This window comes from Lissotriton helveticus, chromosome 3_1, assembly GCF_964261635.1.
Source record: "Lissotriton helveticus chromosome 3_1, aLisHel1.1, whole genome shotgun sequence".
Classification (NCBI taxonomy): Eukaryota; Metazoa; Chordata; class Amphibia; order Caudata; family Salamandridae; genus Lissotriton; species Lissotriton helveticus.
The window spans coordinates 318,333,623-318,351,042 of NC_136061.1; the positions used below are offsets into that span (position 1 = coordinate 318,333,623).

Sequence of the window (17,420 nt, forward strand, 5' to 3'; positions counted from 1 at the left end):
TGGAAAAATGCTTGATACATCTGGCCCTAAATGGCCAAAGTTATGGCCAGCAGTGGGTCCCATGTTCACCGTGCCAATGAGACCAAGCTGTACCCAACTAAAAAGCCCAAATAGGCTAAAACTGGTCTTGGGTTGTTTGTTTTCTGGTTAGTAGAGAACCTGGCCTGACAGTTCAGGATGGACTGTTGCTGTTGGAGCAAGAACCAAGGCCTCTGGGCAACTATCTGCGCTTTAAAAAACCCATTTTCATTTCATTTCATATGGCTGGGTCTACTGTATGATACAAAAAGAGATGAGTTGGATACTACCCCAAGAGATTGCCGGTGTTCTCACTATTTGCAAGAATTCTTCCCATCACCTTTTGTGTTTCATATAATGTTGCTCCATCCGCAACAATATAGGCCTTATGTATGGAGTTCATGACAAATGCGTTGCCTCTCATGTATCCCCTGGCATCATCATAAGGGAAGAAGGGGTGCGACGGTTCATGAATGATTTTAAGGTCATGTTTAGAAACTATCACATCTAATCAATGAGACTAATGCAGTCATATAACCTACTGTACCAGAGTGAAATGATTCCAAATGAACAAGCAAGATACACATTTTGAATATTGAATAGTCCTTGTAATTTTTTTTATAAACTATTTGGTGCACATTTGTATGCCAAATATTTGGATGGCTTGGCTCATACTCTGGCTCTTAGGTCCATGCTAGAGCTGTCACCATTAGCTCAGCTCTCCTTATTTAGTTAGTGACTTACTCTCTCCTAAAGTATCAGCATAGAATCAAACCAAAAGATGTAGGAATTACCAGAGCATTTTACTGAAAAAAGGTAACTAGCCAACCAGTTTATATACAACATATGGTCCCAAGGTCCTTTCTACAGATAGCTGTACAATGATTATGCATTCATTTTATATCATAGGAATGGGGGAATCCTGTTCACACAATTAGGCCTCTGCTCTGCCTTTATCCCTGAAGCGACTTTTGTGAGTGAGCGTAGATTTTGATTTGAACTGCCACGACGCAATTCAGATATATATTCACTGCGCATTCCTTGTCATGAGCATTATTTGCTATTAACAAAATAAACATACGCCGACTACGTGGGCGATTGCAGACTATGATGCAAACTGCTACGACATTATTCAGGGGTCAACCATTTAAAACTCCTATAGTCCTGAAGATGGTCGAATAGAAAACAGCCCATCGACCGAAACTCGACAGCTACACTTATTTTCTGTACAATGTTACTATAGGAAATACTCATCTGTATTATTTGTGGGTCTGCCTTTTTCCTATTTTGAAAACAATGTACATTATTGTTACTGAGAAGTACAAAATAACAACTATTTATGTATGCGACTTCTTGTTACATTGTATGTTTCATGATCTAGTACCCCCTAGTATTATTCTTACAATAAGATAAAATGTATTTTCTCAATATACACCCGTGTTCTGATATATTATTCTTTGATATATTCCTTTGATACATGCTTATGTTTTCATATTTTATTAGAAAACCAAACTATGTATGAGTTGTTTGTGCACAGATAATTTAAATTACTCCAAAAGAATGGAGCTTGCTTGAAGTAAACAGCAAAAATCAGTACAAATTAACTGAATAAACAAATCCCTTGTAGGCACATCTACCTGTTCATATTATATTACCCAAGCCATCAAGGGTTGATTGGGTTACCCATTATGTTTAATATATTTTATCCCTGAAGCAGCAGCACCTGCTGATAAAACAACAACAGTTTAGATCTCCAAGCAGCATCTGCAGCGCTGATGCACATCCGTGCATGCTGAGGCGTTGCCACAGAGAATATCTAGAAACGCACATGCAGGTACTCATCAGCACCACTTTATTGGTGCTGGGAACAGAGCGAGCAAGTGGGAAAAATTGCCTTGCTGCTTGGCAGACTGATCCCATGACCAAAGCTGGCACGCTGGAATACTACTTTTGTGTACCCACACCCAGAATTCAGCTGCTGCAGATGCAGCAACATGTTTGACCTTGCGAGGAGTGATTGGCCCATCTCATTGTGCGGGGTACAGCAGTCAGTGCACTGTAAATCCATGCTGTGAAATATGGTTCGCTCCCGCGTTTGCCACCAGCCTCCTTGCCCAGCCTTCTAACAGCACCACAATGGGGGATATAGTGCTGAACCCAGCAGTAACTGTTTTGTTGCTGCTGCAGCACCACCATAGCTCCACTGCACCACAGATTCAATCAATCAATCAATAAATAGCTTGATTCGGTATGATAACAATCATAAAAGCACATACAACATTACGTCAGAATATATAATGCCTACATTCAACTTATCTACCACATCAAAAGTGGAGTGGCATAAGGGGTGTGGGTGACAGAACAACTCCAGCTGTGGCAGTGGCTTTACCACCCATCCCTCCCGCCCCCCACTGTACTACTGAGGGATTAGCACCTTCAGCGCCTATCACTTATTAGGAAAGTTCCTGGAGAGACATAATAGCGATAAGCACTTTGATCCGCATTTACCTAGCCCTCAAATTATTCCTCTATTTCGAGAATATTTTCGTACCTTTGTTCAAATGGTAAATTGGTCTGTAGCCTTCCCATGTAAGTGAAGCATTTTCTTCCCAAAGAACAAGTCACACTGCATCCAGTGTTTTGCATCTCTTTGCAACGCTGTGCATCCGATAACACTGGGTGACGATGTGTTTTGACACACTAACATAATGAGCATAGCATTGGCATTAGTCAGAGTGTGAGTCTTGAACTGTAGTTATTTAATCTTTTCCTGGTGTTCGTAACTCGAAGTAAAAGCCTAACAAGTTGAAAGATCGAAAAGAAGTGGGAGATGAACATGCAATGTTACTAGTCAGTTAGAAGAGTGTGTACCCTTCCATGATGAATAGTTGGGGTGACTGTGCAGAGCCAAGTCCGAATCCTCTGCTGACAAAAGTTCTTTGTAAGCATTTTGTTTATGGTCTGAAAAAGCTGATCATTGACATAATAATGTGGTAAAACATATTGTATACAAAAACTCGTTTACCACAATAACAAGCTCCTATACTTCTAATGATATGTGCCAAAATATCAGAATTTAAAGTAGTAAATGTTAAATATTTAAATATGAAATTCAGCATAATGTAAATTAAATAAATTCCACCAATACTTTATATAATTATGTATATATAATATACATTTCCTCTCCACGGTCCACCATTGCAGGTGTCATGGTGCTCTTTGGTAGTGCGTCTTCAGTCGCGGCAGGACCACTCCGCTGAGTATTTTGTCTCCACATGTACTGTTCTCTCAGTACAAAGTGAGTCGCACTCCCGGGTTGTTATTCCAGTATTTCTTTATTGATTCTATCATGAAATTGGTTTGGACAAACGCCAGATGCGTTTTGGTCCTCCTGGAGTCTTTTTACTATTTTTATACATTTTATAATGCTCAGTGACTTCCTCTAAAAAGTAGGGGATTTGTAGTTTTCTTGAAAGTGTGCGTGCAGAAAGTGAATTATGCAAATTATGTGTGAATAATTAGTGTAAACAAGATTTAATATTCGGAAATCTTATTTCCTTTTTAAATTATGATTATCAAATAATGCATTCAGATTTCTTTTCAATTTTTATAAATCTTTCAGTCTATTAAGACTTGAAGTTTTGCATTCAGGGTACTGAGTTATTGTCCATGACCCAGAACAATTGTTGCTGAAAACTCCTAGTGATTTCTGGGTAATATATACTTTTTTATTTGAACTCATTCCTCAAAATATGACTTCTGACCTCCTGGGTCAAGGATATTCTATTTTGTAGGTTATCTCATATTCACAATAATTTTTTCATTATTTGATGATATATTGTTATCCATCATCTAGCCCTCCAGTGGGCTTTGTCCCAATTACTGGACAATCCAATTCTTTCATGTTGATGATTTTATCCAGTTCCTTGTTAAAAGGCTGCAATAAATGCTGGGTATTGGAGTCTTTATGTGAACCTTTTGATTATTGTTGCTCCATTATAACTAGGGCTCCCTGTTTTATGGTATTTATATTTTAGTCATTTACGTCTGTATTTATCCATATTAATTTTTTGCTAATTTTACCTGTATTTATCCGTATTTATTTTAGGTTTTGTGAAAAAATGAAACTGAAATGTGAATATTTCTGATTTATTTAGAAAGTTAATTTACACTTGTACCTGAACGCGCGACAGGTTTCAATGATGTATACACATTGAGATAGTAAAATATGCACTTGTGAGAAAGGATGTTAATTTTAGTATCAAGGTTGTGTAAATCTACTGCTGTTTAAGGCTCTTTACTAAAATCTCTATATTTTATTAATCCCCTTGCCTGTTAATCCGCGCAGCTATGGTCCTGGCAGTCATGATTGACAGCTTATAGGATCACTCAAAAACACACCGATTTCAGTTTTTATCTACATTTAAAAATAAATACAGACAGGAAAATAAAAGGTTGTCTGTCTGTCTGTATTTATCTGTAAAAATCAGTAAAAACGGAAAACAGGGAGCCTTAATTATAACCAATTATATAATTCTGTCACTCGTTTTGAGATCACTACGGATCTTTTTTGTCGATTCATTGCATGAAGTTCAATAGTCTTCCAATTAGCCCTCCAGTGGGCATTCATGGAATTCAGGAATTGTATGACCTGTTGTTATTTGGACTTAGTATGAAGTTCTTTAGTAAATGTTTTTTTGGAACATTTCCTTTACATGTTTCCGATAGTTGCCATATTTCCTTCTGTTTTATTTTCAATTTGAAGTCTCACATAAGCTGATGACACTTCCATGACTGTGATGCACTGTGAAAGTAAGAGTGCCGAGTTATTGTGTGTACAGGGACTTTTTTAAATTAAATGTAAAATATAGCAAAGAATTACGGTTGCATTGTATTTTTGCCCGTTTGTTTTATGTCTGAGATTGTATTTTCATTTCGAAATTGCTTTCTTATCATCTTTTTGAAATAATCCTTGTTCTGATGTAGATTTTCATGTTCAAACTTATTTTCAGCCAGAGATTTACCATTCTTAATTTCCATGTTCTTTCTTAGTTTTTCCTTTGTGGGTCAAATATCATTATTGATTTCTCTTTTTTTTTCTTCTTTGTAGACGTTACTGTTGTGAAATTAAATTTTTTCTAAATTAACATACATTTCTTCATCTTGGTTTAGGCCATGTGAAGTTAACATTCGTAGGTTTAAAATGTAGCAAGATTCTTTTTGGCGGAGATGGCATTCCCTGTCTCCAGCTCATTTTTGTCTCTTTAGAATCTTAGTTGTAACCCGTCGCTTTGATGATACATTTCCATATGTTTAGTGACTGCATTACTTCGATCTTTATTATTCTAGTATGCGTTTCTTTATTTTCCAGATGGCACTTCTGATATATTTTAGCATGCAGGGACTTTCTATTACATATACAACATACTGACTCTTACAGGTGGTGATTTGTTTAATTTTCAGTTTCGTTTCGTTACTGTAGTGAATTTTTGCTTTTCAACTGTAATTTGACAAACTTTACATTGTTTGCATTTCCAGAATCCTGGACGAGTAAGCCAATTTGATATAGTTTTTTAAAATGGCTATGTACCTGGGTATGTTTAAGATTTTACGCTCTTTGAAATGTTATATTCAGATAATTTACCATTATTTTGGCCACTGTTGGGTCTAACTGTAAAAGACTCAAATGTTTTCTTAAAATGTGGCTTACTTTTTTTGCTTCTACTGAGTATGTAGTCATTAGACATATAGGGCCCTCATTTTTCTATTTAGACTTGCCATTAAACATTTGAGTTCTATTTTCTTCTTTGGTTTTGGCCAGCTCCATGTTTGTTCGCATGATTAGGGTATTTCCTAGCTTGGAAACATTTTACATTGTCTTTGCTATGTTTTCATATTTCTGTTTCTTGTGAACAAATTCTTTTGATTCTTAAGAACTCCAAATATGGGATACTCCATTTTAGATTTTGCTGATGAATCTGTTCCCATGTAATATAGCATTATTGGCAGTTTTTTTTAATGTAAAGTCGTTTGAATTATGTTATATATGTATCTGTGTCTAGAAATCAAATCATTGAAAAATAATTATTGTGAATCTGAGATAACCTACAAAATAAAATTGCCTTGTCCCAGGAGGTCAGAAGGCAAATTTTGAGGAATGAGTTAGAAAAAACTAGAATACCCAGAAATCACTACAAGTATTCAGCTAATGACTTGATAAATAGAACACAAAGGCAATAGTTGCAATGATCGTTCCAGATCATTGACAATAATGCCCTTTATTTATATGAATGACAAACTTCAAGTCTTAATCGACTGAATGTTATATATCATTTGAAAAAAAATCTGAATGGATTATTTTATAATCCCAAATTATAAATGAAATGATTAACTCGCTAAATTTAAAAACTTGTTTACACTATTTATTCATGCATAATTGGCACAGTTCACTTTTTGCACGTGCACGTTAAAGAAAACTACAAATCCCAGACTATGCGAAGGACAAAATGTGTATCTAAATAAATATATATATGTGTGTGTATATATACATATATATATATATATATATATATATATACATATATATATATATATATATATATATATATATATATATATATATATAAACATATATATATATGTTTTTGTTTTAAATGCATTACTATGAATATATTTTCACAGTAATACATTTAAAATACTGGACAAATTAATATAATCTTGAATACGTAATTGTATTAACTATGTTACACTATATAAAAATGTTACACCATATAATAATATATATATGTGTGTGTATGTGTGTATGTATACATACACAATCAAGCCATAATAACGATAAACTATTGAATAAGAAAAAATATATTAAACAAGGCTATAAATAAAATATTAAACATTTAAAACCCCCATAAACACACGTACCCAAAATACTATAAACATTGAAAACAATTTTAAAACAAAAACAAATATAAAAAAAGAAAAATTAATGCTATACATTTTATTTTACCAGTATAATGAAATTATTGGCGTTTAAGAGCATTAAATATACTATTCCCACTCTAGTGTTTTTTAACATTAGTGAAAGTGTTGTACTTTGGAGGGGTTAGATGTACTATTCCCACTCAAGTCTGTGCAACAGTAGTAGGGAATGCGCTGTAATTCGGATGGGTGAAATTTGCTATTCCAACTCCATACAGTGCAACTGTAAGTAAATTGTTGAACTACGAAGAGGTTAATTTTAATTATCCTATTGCAGTCGAAAGGAGACTAGTAGTTCACTTCAAACACATTAGATATATAAGTAACCCGATGAATGTAGAAAACACATTAAACTCTTACTGGCAAATGCATTAATACTTCCGTGTGCGATTCCTTATTAGCAAAAAATAAGGATTCGCTAATAAGGAATAGCAACAGGCTCTGCATGTAGAAATTGCTTACAAAATAGCGATTTCTAAACATTCCTTAATTAAGGACTACCTCCCCATTCATTCCTATGGGCCTAGAGGCCCATAGGAATGAATGGGAAGACATTCTCAATTTGTGATTCTCAATTAGAGAATCGGAAATTGAGAATGCAATTTCAAGGGTGCGAGGGTGTCAAAAGGACACCCTGTTGTACCCCTGAAATCTGCATATGAGCACATCTTGCACACACACATGCCCTAAGGGCATATGTGTGTGTGTAAAATGGAACTTGAAAAATGCACTTCAGTGCATTTTTCAAAGTTTTTGCAAATTACCTTGAAGTTCAACTTCATGGTAATGTGCTCCCTCCATTAGCAAAATTTTTTTTTTTTTACTTTAATGCATTGCATTTAAGGAATCTCAATTTGAGATTCCCTAAATGCAATAGCAATGTAAGTAATCGCAATTTAGAGATTACTTAAATTGCGATTTTTGCATATGGGATGATGCATTCCAAATGCAAAAATACCGGTCTGAGAATCTGCCCATTTGCGACCGGTGTTTTTGCTTTGATGCATGTGGGCCTTAGTATATAAATTATTCAAATGAAAATATATATGTAGTAAAAAAACTAAAAGCAATCAATTTAATTACAATTCAAGAAAATAATTATCAATTAATGTCATTTAGTTATTAATTAACTTACCAATCTATACCCCTGCAAAATCCAGCAACCTGGAGCCTAAAGCATAACAAAAAATAAGTATTCCATAATTTACATATTTAAATTCAATTAAATAATTAATTTACTAACATCAATTAATAGGTAATTAATAATTAATTTACTTTCTACCCTATACCTCCACAAACCTAGCCTCCCACAGCTAAAATATAAGTAAATTAAATCGTTATTCCATATTTTACATAATTAAAAATGTATAACCTCAATTAATTACTAATTAACAATACATTTGACTTGTTACCTAATTAACTTTCCTCGCTGGACCCTTCACCCCTAACAGCCCACAACTGAAATATAAGTAAAATAAATAAGTATTCCATAAATTACATAATTAGAAATAAATTAAATATTTCACATTGAAGAATTCTTAATTATTACATCATTAACTTCCCACCTCATACGCCTACAAACCTAGCAGCCCGCAAATAACATATAACAAAAATACATTAGTATTATATATTTTACCTAATTGATACCAATCATATAATTACATTTTATAATTCATAATTATTACCTAATTAACTTTTCACCCTATACCCCTATAAACTCACTAAGCCGCTACAACACTATAATTTACAATAAAAAATGATTTTTTTTTAAATCATTTAAAATTGTAAGCTATATTTTTTTTAAAGAAAACATTTATATAAACATTAGTATCACATAAATTGCTATATCAATTAAAATACATTCAAATAATTAAAAATCGATGCTTTTAACAAAAAACTATATTAAAAACATCAATATTATTTAAAACTATATTACTTAGTTAAAAAAACGATATTCTTGTAAAAAATATTTGTGCATCACAATATTTCTATGTCATGATAGTTAATTTCTGATTTTTCTGTCTTCCGAGATTTTTAACTTGATTTTTTGTCCAAACACTGAAAAAGCTAAGGGGCAACTGACTATGAAGGCAGTAAAACATGTTTTGGTCTTCATGTTTTGAACACTGGCCTTTGCCAGTGTTCAGTACTGCAAGTTAAGTGAAAGGAAACAGTGTTACAATATATAGAGTTATAGATGGGTAACAGTGAATTACGGAGACGTTTTTTACTGAGGAGTTTTTTACTGAGGAGTTCCGAGTGACATCAAATAGATAATCAGAGTGGAGCTCGAGTTGTCTATGAAGTCATTCAGACCACGAGGTGAAAAACATCCCCGTAATCTGCTTTTTTCCCATCTATAATTTTATTTTATATATGGTCCCAAAATCATCTGCCCCTGCTTTCAACTGCTATGCAGTGGCAGATGAGTAATGTGTGACCTATACATAACATGGCCTCTGTGGTGTATCCTCTACCAAAAGGTTAAAAAAAAATAAAACGTAACTGTCATCCTTGTCCAACTCCCACCAGCTTCACTGCCTTCCTTCCCTCTGCTGCAGCTATGCTATCTGCTTTCATTCAAAGCACACAAGCAAAGCTGTGCGACAAGCTTTCAGAAAACCCTGTGAACCTGGCCTGTAAGACCTTTATGACATAGCACCAGCTGGTAATGACTTTTGTTATCAACTGTTGCTGTGTCATAGCAGTGAGTTATAATATTTGGAAACTGAAATACACAATAGTGGCTTTTTATGAGAGTCATAGACAACAAAGATTTCAACTTTGCCCTGTTATATACAGTAATATAAATCATTAAAGGGATTATTGTAAGCCTTCTAAATGTTAGTATTGTTTCTTTTTAGTGCGCATCATGTGGGATTCTACGAGGAACCGGAAAACAGAAGATTGGGGCAATATTCCATGCCATTGGCTTCTATGTGATAGCCCTTCCTGTAGGAATCTCCCTGATGTTTGCAGCCTACCTTGGAATACTAGGTACGTAAGGTTCACTGAGCAGGGACATGTTACCTCCACATGTGAAAACTAGCTAATCAGCCCTGACTTTTTAAACCAAACACATTGTAGTTTCTCATTTTCCTTTATCAGAAAGGACTTAAGCAGTATTAACTAAAGGTGGCTATCGAGATAGCTGTTAAAATAGTACCTTTTGGATTTGGATAAATTCTGTTGTCAGCTCTTGGATGTTTCAACACAAAGGGCCTGATTAGGATGGCCGGGCGGACTTCTGTCCGCCCGCCTCCCTAGCGGTGCTGGGACCGGTTGCCAGTGGTGCGGTGGTCCAACACCGGCGATTAGGATGCCACCGCCACCGCGGCGGTGGCATCCTTTATTCCCAGCTTTGTGGCGGGCGGTGCTCAAAGCACGGCCCGCCACAATGCTGGGAATGCACTGTGTGCATTATCATGCACAAGGTGACAGTCACAGTGCGGTGCCAGCCACCTTGTCTGTGACAATGTAGGGGGGTACCATAGGTACCTCCTATGTGCACCTCCCCAATACCCTGGGGGCCCGCAACGGGCCCCCAAAATCAGACTCCGCATGGCTTTCCATTACGGAGTCTCCACCATGGAAAGCCATGCACCGCTGCCCATGCTAATATGGATGGCGGTGTCTAGCAGACACCACCCCCATTGACCCTTCCAGGTAGGTCGCTCCCCCTCCGCACAGCACCGCCTGTGCCTGTTCTCTCCCTCGCTGCCCCCGTGTCTCTCTGCCCGTTTTGCCTTCTGTTGCTTAGCTGCCCCAACATTTCTGTGACCTTTCTGCCCTTTCTTGGGACCTTTCTTCCTCTGTGCCACTCGTTTCCCCCGTTTTTTGTGACCTTTCTGCCCTTTCTTGTGAGCTTTCTGCCTCTGTGCCACTCGTTTCCCCCCGTTTTTTTGTGATCTTTCTGCCCTTTCTTGTGAGCTTTCTGCCTCTGTGCCACTCGTTTCCCCCCGTTTTCTGTGACTTTTCTGCCCTTTCTTGTGAGCTTTCTGCCACTGTGCCACTCGTTTCCCCCCGTTTTTTGTGACCTCTCCTGCCCTTACTTGGGATCTTTCTGCCTCTGTGCCACTCGTTTCCCCCTGTTTTTTGTGACCTTTTCTGCCCTTTCTTGGGATCTTTCTGCCTCTGTGCCACTCGTTTCCCCCCGTTTTTTGTGACCTTTTTTGCCCTTTCTTGGGACCTTTCTGCCCCTGTGCCACTCGTTTCCCCCGTTTTTTGTGACTTTTTCTGCCCTTTCTTGGGACCTTTCTGGCTCTGTGCCACTCGTTTCCCCCTGTATTCTTGTGACATTTTGCCTTCTGTTTCCTTCACCGCCCCTCGCCGCTGCGTCCCCTGCGGCCCCGCCCCCTGACTGTCCATTCGCTACCCCACCTCCGCCTCCCAGCTGCTCCTCCCTCCCACCTCCCCATATAGGCCGCCCGCTGCGCGGTGAGGAGAGTGACCCTTCCAGGCCCTTTCCCGCCGCTGCTTCCCTGCGGCCCACCCCCTCTGCACAACCATTCGGCTCCCCTCTCCCGCCTCCCAGTTGCTCCTCCCTCCCAAGCCACCTCATATGCAGGCCAAGAAGCGGGCGCGCAGCGGGCGCGCCTTAGGCAAGCCCGTCTGCGCCCCCGTCCGCGCCTGGACTGCACCCAGCGCCAGAACCCCTGGACCTCGCGAACGCCACAACACCAGAATCCACTACGATGCCAGCACTCTCCACGCACTCAATGCCAGCAGAAACCACACCTGCTTCCAGGCCGCCCCGAAACAGACCTACGGACCCTTCTCCTGCCACACATGCAGCTTCACCTGCGACAGAACAACCAAACCTCCAAGGACTGGACCCAACCACCTCCGCTGCATACTCCTCAACACCCGCTCCGCACGCAAACACGCCGTCGAGCTCTGGGATCTGCACGACACCTCCGCCCCAGACGTGGCCTTCCTGACCGAGACCTGGTGGAACGACTCCTCGGCGCCCGACATCGCCATAGCCATCCCAGATGGCTACAAGATCACCCGCAGGGATTGCGCCAACGGAATCGGAGGAGGAATAGCCATCGTCCACAAGTCCACCCTCAAGGTCGTCACCCATGAAGACGACACCCTCAACACCGCTGAACACCTGCACTTCCGGATCCACACCGACCCCAACACCACCCTCAGAGGAACACTCATCTACAGACCCCCCGGACCCCACGCTCAGTTCAGCGACTCCATCACCGACCTCGCCAGCACCCACGCACTCGCCTCCACAGACTACAACCTCCTCGGGGACCTGAACTTCCACCTTGAGAACAACAACGAAGCCAACTCCGCCACCCTGATCGACAACCTCGCCAACCTCGGCCTTAGACAACTCGTCATCTCACCCACCCACGCCGCTGGCCACACGCTGGATCCCGTCTTCTCCGCAGGCTCCCACGTCGCCTTCGACCACACCACTGAACTCCACTGGACTGACCACAGCTGCATCCATTTCACCTTCAAGAAACCAACCACGCACCACCGCACCCAACAGCTGCCTCGCCGCTGCTGGAGCAAAGTCACCGACGACCAGCTGATCACCTCCCTTGCCAAGAACCCACCCACCGACCCCACCAACCCAGACGTCGCAGCCCAAAACCTCAGACAGTGGATCGACGACTGCACCAACACCCTCTCCCCGCCCAAGAAACCCTCCAACAGCCACGCCAACAAGAGAGCCACCTGGTTCACCATCGAGCTCCAGACCTCTAAACGTGCATGCCGGAAACTGGAGAAGACATGGCTCCACAAACGCACACCGGACAACCACGCAGCCCACAAGGACGCCACCCGAAGACACCACCACCTCATCAGATTAGCCAAGAGATCCTCCTTCAAAGACCGCTTGGATAACAACGCACACGACAGCAAAGAGCTCTTCAGCATCGTAAAGGAACTCTCCAACCCCAGCGCCAATGCCAACGATATCCCGCCCTCACAAGAACTGTGCGACTCACTAGCCATCTTCTTCCACCGCAAGATCGCTGACATCCACAACAGCTTCAATACCACGATCGCCCCGACTACGCCAGACTCCACCTCCCCTGTGAACACCACCAGCGCCAACCGCCTGACCTCATTGGTCCAACATCAACGACGACGAGACACGCAAGGTCATGAACTCCATCCACTCAGGATCTCCGTCTGACCCGTGCCCACACCACGTATTCAACAAAGCAGACGCAGCCATCGCACCCCAACTACGGGAGGTCATCAACATCTCCTTCGAAACAGCGACATTTCTGGAAAGCTGGAAGCACGCCGAAATCAACGCCCTCCTCAAGAAGCCCAAAGCAGACCCCGAGGACCCCAACAACTTCCGGCCGATCTCCCTGCTCCCGTTCCCGGCAAAGGTCATCAAGAAAATCGTCAACATGCAAATGGCCCGCCACCTGGAACACCCGTCCCAGTCCGGATTCAGATGAAACCACAGCACTAAGACAGCCCTCATCGCCGCCACAGACGACATCAGGTGCCAACTAGACAACGGCGAAACATCAGCCCTAATCCTCCTGGACCTGTCAGCCGCCTCGACACGGTCTGCCGTCGCACTCTAAAGACACGCCTCCTAGAAGCTGGAATCCAAGAGAAGGCTCTTGACTGGACCACGTCCTTCCTCTCCGGCAGAACCCAGATCAGGACACCTAGCTCAGAGCCTCCCTAGCCCTAATCTTATAAAGTGCAAACCCATCTGCTCTATCTTGTGCAGGTATCAGCGCCACATTGAAGTGTCCCCCCATACGATGTGCAGGGAGCCTATATCAACCACCTTACCCCACAGCATTGTGAAAAACTTCGGCGTATCGACATTGGGGGCATATGTGTTCACCATAGTGGCCGTGTCTCTCCCAATCCATCCCCATAGAATAACATACCGGCCAGCAGGATCCAGGAGTTCACCGAGTTGCACAAACGGTACTGCCCGTTTAATCAAAATAGCAGTGCCCCTAGCATACGTGGAGTATGATGAGAAGGATCGGGTGGCTGCCCACCTATTGGCAAGCTGCGTTTGAGAGTGTGGAGCCAGGTGTGTCTCCTGCAGCATGGCGATGTGAACCTGGTGACGTTCCAGATATGCTATAATGTTCCGGCCCTTACGGGCGTCATTAAGGCCCCTGATATTCCAGGACATAAGTCTAAGTTGAGATTCCTTCCATGTCTCTACCATACTATCGGGTCCAGTATACTCCCGTAATGTGTTGCGTGTATAGTACTGTGTGTGCTTTTCCAATTGGTGATCATACCTGTACATAGAACATACATTTCCCCTGCCCCCTCCGTAAAAAAAAAACATCCTTTAAACGTACCCAACCCGCCTCCCACTGCTGCATCCCAATCATGCCAGCACCATTCCACCCCACCCCTTCCCCCCAAAAACAAAAAAAAGTAATCAACATTCAACAGGGGTATTCCCTTTGGGGTTAACATCTAGATGGCACACAGTCACCCTGCTTGTACTCAGGAAATCCACAGGACGTATCGATTCCCAATGACAACAGGGGTGTCCGGCAAATTGAAATACTTCAGCCATAATACCCCACAGACGTACAAGCTTTCGTAAGGAAAGACATCGTCGGCATAACTTAAAAGTCAGCATAACAATTATACGTTACAGTCTCGGAGCTTCCAGGATTCACTCGTTCAGCCCCATCGCAGTGGTAACAGCAAGACACCAACAGAGACGTGCTCTGCAGCAGCATGTCGAAACCTTCTCACACCACTCCGGATAATGAGTCCTCAGCAAATTCGTCGGTGTCAGTCTGGACATTCTTGCATTTCTTCAATGATTTCAGGAATTTGTCCACAGATTGCGGCGTGGTGTGGAAGGTTTGTGTTCCCTGGTATGTGATGCGCAAACGGGCCGGATATAGGAGAGCATAATCCACCTGCTCTTTACGTAGATTTGTTTAACAGTGGTAAACTTGCGGGCATCCTCCTGCACTCGAGCAGTAAAATCCGGGAAGATGGTGAATGAGCTCCTTCGAAATTAAGTTGCTTCTTCTCCCTAGCCACCCTGAGAACGACATCACGGTCCCGATAATTGAGCAGGCGCGCTAAAATGGGTCTCGGAGTCATCCCCGGCTTGGGTCGCGGGCCCAGTGAGCGATGCGCTTGCTCAACTATGAATTGAAATGAGAGGGCCCCGTCTTCAGTTATCGCTGTTAGGAGCCGTTCAACGTACTGTTCCAAGTGGCCTGTGTTGGTACTCTCAGGAATGCCCAGGATACGGACATTGTTCCTCCTACTCCGTGCTTCAATGTCCTCATTTTTGGCGTCAATGATGCGCATCAGCTTATCCATTTCGGTCACTGCTTTTTTCAGCTGCTCGGAAACATCCTCGGAGTCAGAAATGTGTTGTTCCACCTCTTTGAGTCGTGTCTCATGAGTATCCAGCTTGTGTGCTATACTGTCCATGCGCGTCTGGAGAGTGTCCACCTTATCCGCTATAGTTGCAAAATCCTGCCGCATTTCTGTTAGGATGGTACGGAGATCAGTCTCCGGGCACGGAGGCGAGGCACTTGCATTCTCCTCAGTTTGTTCCTCTCCACCTTCCGGCGTTTTTTTTGCCTTTTTTTGTTGTCGAAGGTGATGCGCGGTTGCCTAGGATCCGGCCTCCCCATGTTGCCACAAGCGATTGGTGTCTACCGCTGTACTGTACAGTCAAGGCCACAGCACCTGCTCAAGTTGACAAAGTTGCTGAGCGTGGATGCCCAGAGATGGTATGTCAGGAACAGCGGGGCTCCGCAATATATTGTAGATGGCTGTGTAGGAGTCCTCAAGGGGACGTCATCAGCGTCTCTGGGGAAGCAGTCAGATTTCTACGGGGAGGTCGACCAGATCAGATCGTCAATCCTGATCAAATGAAGCGTGAAGATAATGCCATCATCGCCAGTACAAGACTATATGGCACAGCAAGTAAGCCGCTCTCCCTGCCAACGGTGCGGCCTAGTTCGCCAACGCGCAGAGGCCGCAGTTCCCCGGCAGGGTCAGTAATGAATATCGCCAATGTACTGCCACAGAGGGCAAATTAAGGACCCGGCGCGCGCCACTCTTCCCACCGATCCCTAGGGCATCCGACCGTACAAAACCCTTAGTGTTCTGCAGCAATCGCCGCCATTTTACATTGGGCTCAAAGGCTAATTGACCGGCAGCATAATATGGTGGGAAGATATCCCAGCGCACTCACCATGTCCTCGATAGTGCCAATGCCTCAGAAAGTGGTGGGTCACCACCTAGGGGTTATGTGTCCGCGGCCAGGAGTGAGGGTCATGCAAACTAGCACAGTTCAGAAACAGTCTGTTCAGCATCCCTCCAGCGCCGTTGTAGGGCGATCTCGAGTAGCGGTGTAGTAGGTAGCGAAATGTGGCATCATTCAGCCCCCGAGTTAAAGCGCATACAGGGACAGCAAAAATAGATATTAACCTGCCATGGGGCCAATAGCGCAACCTTCAAGAAGAGCGCTAGTATTCGAGTATAGCGCCGGCCGCCATCTTGTCCTCGCAGCCTATCGCCAGCCCCAGAAAGGTCATCTCCTTACTTAATTAAGGGCGAGAGGCATCAACATCCCTGATCAGGCCTCCGGTGCACGTAGCGTCATCCCGCGAAGTCCGCTGCCCGCCAGCTGGTAGGTCCGAGCATCCGTTCAGCCCTCCGATAGTGATCGGCCTGTGCACCACGTGGGATCCCCGGTGCTCGCGCTGACCTCAACGCCGCCCCCAGGCTCCGTCGTCTGCGCCAGTCAGTGTCGGTCATCAGCGTATTGGGGAAAAAAACAGCAGCTGCCCCGGACGTCTTTCCTGATCAGCTCCGCAATATCGCCTCTGGATGTTCAGCCAACATTAGCAGCAGTCTGAGCGCATCAGAGAGGGTATTTAGCCAGGATAATTTAAGGATCCGTAGCCGGACAGCGGTAGCCTCAGATAGCAGCGGCCATTCCGCTAGTCCGCCACCTAGCGCCCCCCAGCTCGAAGAGCCTTTATCTGAGAATGTTGTGTGTTTTGGGGCCCAATTAGCTTGGTTCCCTGATTGTTGGAAAAAATCTTTTTTTTTTAGAAATGGATAAGTGTGTTCACGGCTATAGTTCTTAATATCATTTTGTAATTTTCAGTCTTTTTCAAGAAAAATCATTTGCATCAGTAACTGCAGGATCTTCACAAATTTGTTTTTCTAGATCAGCAATTTCCAGTTTTAACTTCTCAATATGGCGTAAAGCAGTTTCTATACTTAATACCATCCAACTTCTAGAACATTTATTGGAGATGAAACTAAAGCCAACCTTATAGTCTTCGTCTTCAACAAAAATGACTGGCATATTCCGAACTTGGAGGCCAACAGGGATGATGTTAATATTGAGACAATCTGTCAAAAATTTTGCATGTAACTCAGTTCTAATTAGTTTATTATGGAGT

The 17,420-nt window shown here is 42.5% G+C and overlaps 1 protein-coding gene across 1 annotated transcript in view; it reads left to right on the forward strand.

Moving 5' to 3' along the window:
• Positions 1–17,420, forward strand: part of SLC47A1 (solute carrier family 47 member 1) — a 945,948-nt gene that overhangs the window by 856,306 nt on the left and 72,222 nt on the right. The window contains exon 14 of the mRNA XM_078683588.1: positions 9,858–9,990. Within this exon, the coding sequence (XP_078539714.1) occupies positions 9,858–9,990 (133 nt within the window). The remainder of the gene's footprint in view (positions 1–9,857; positions 9,991–17,420) is intronic.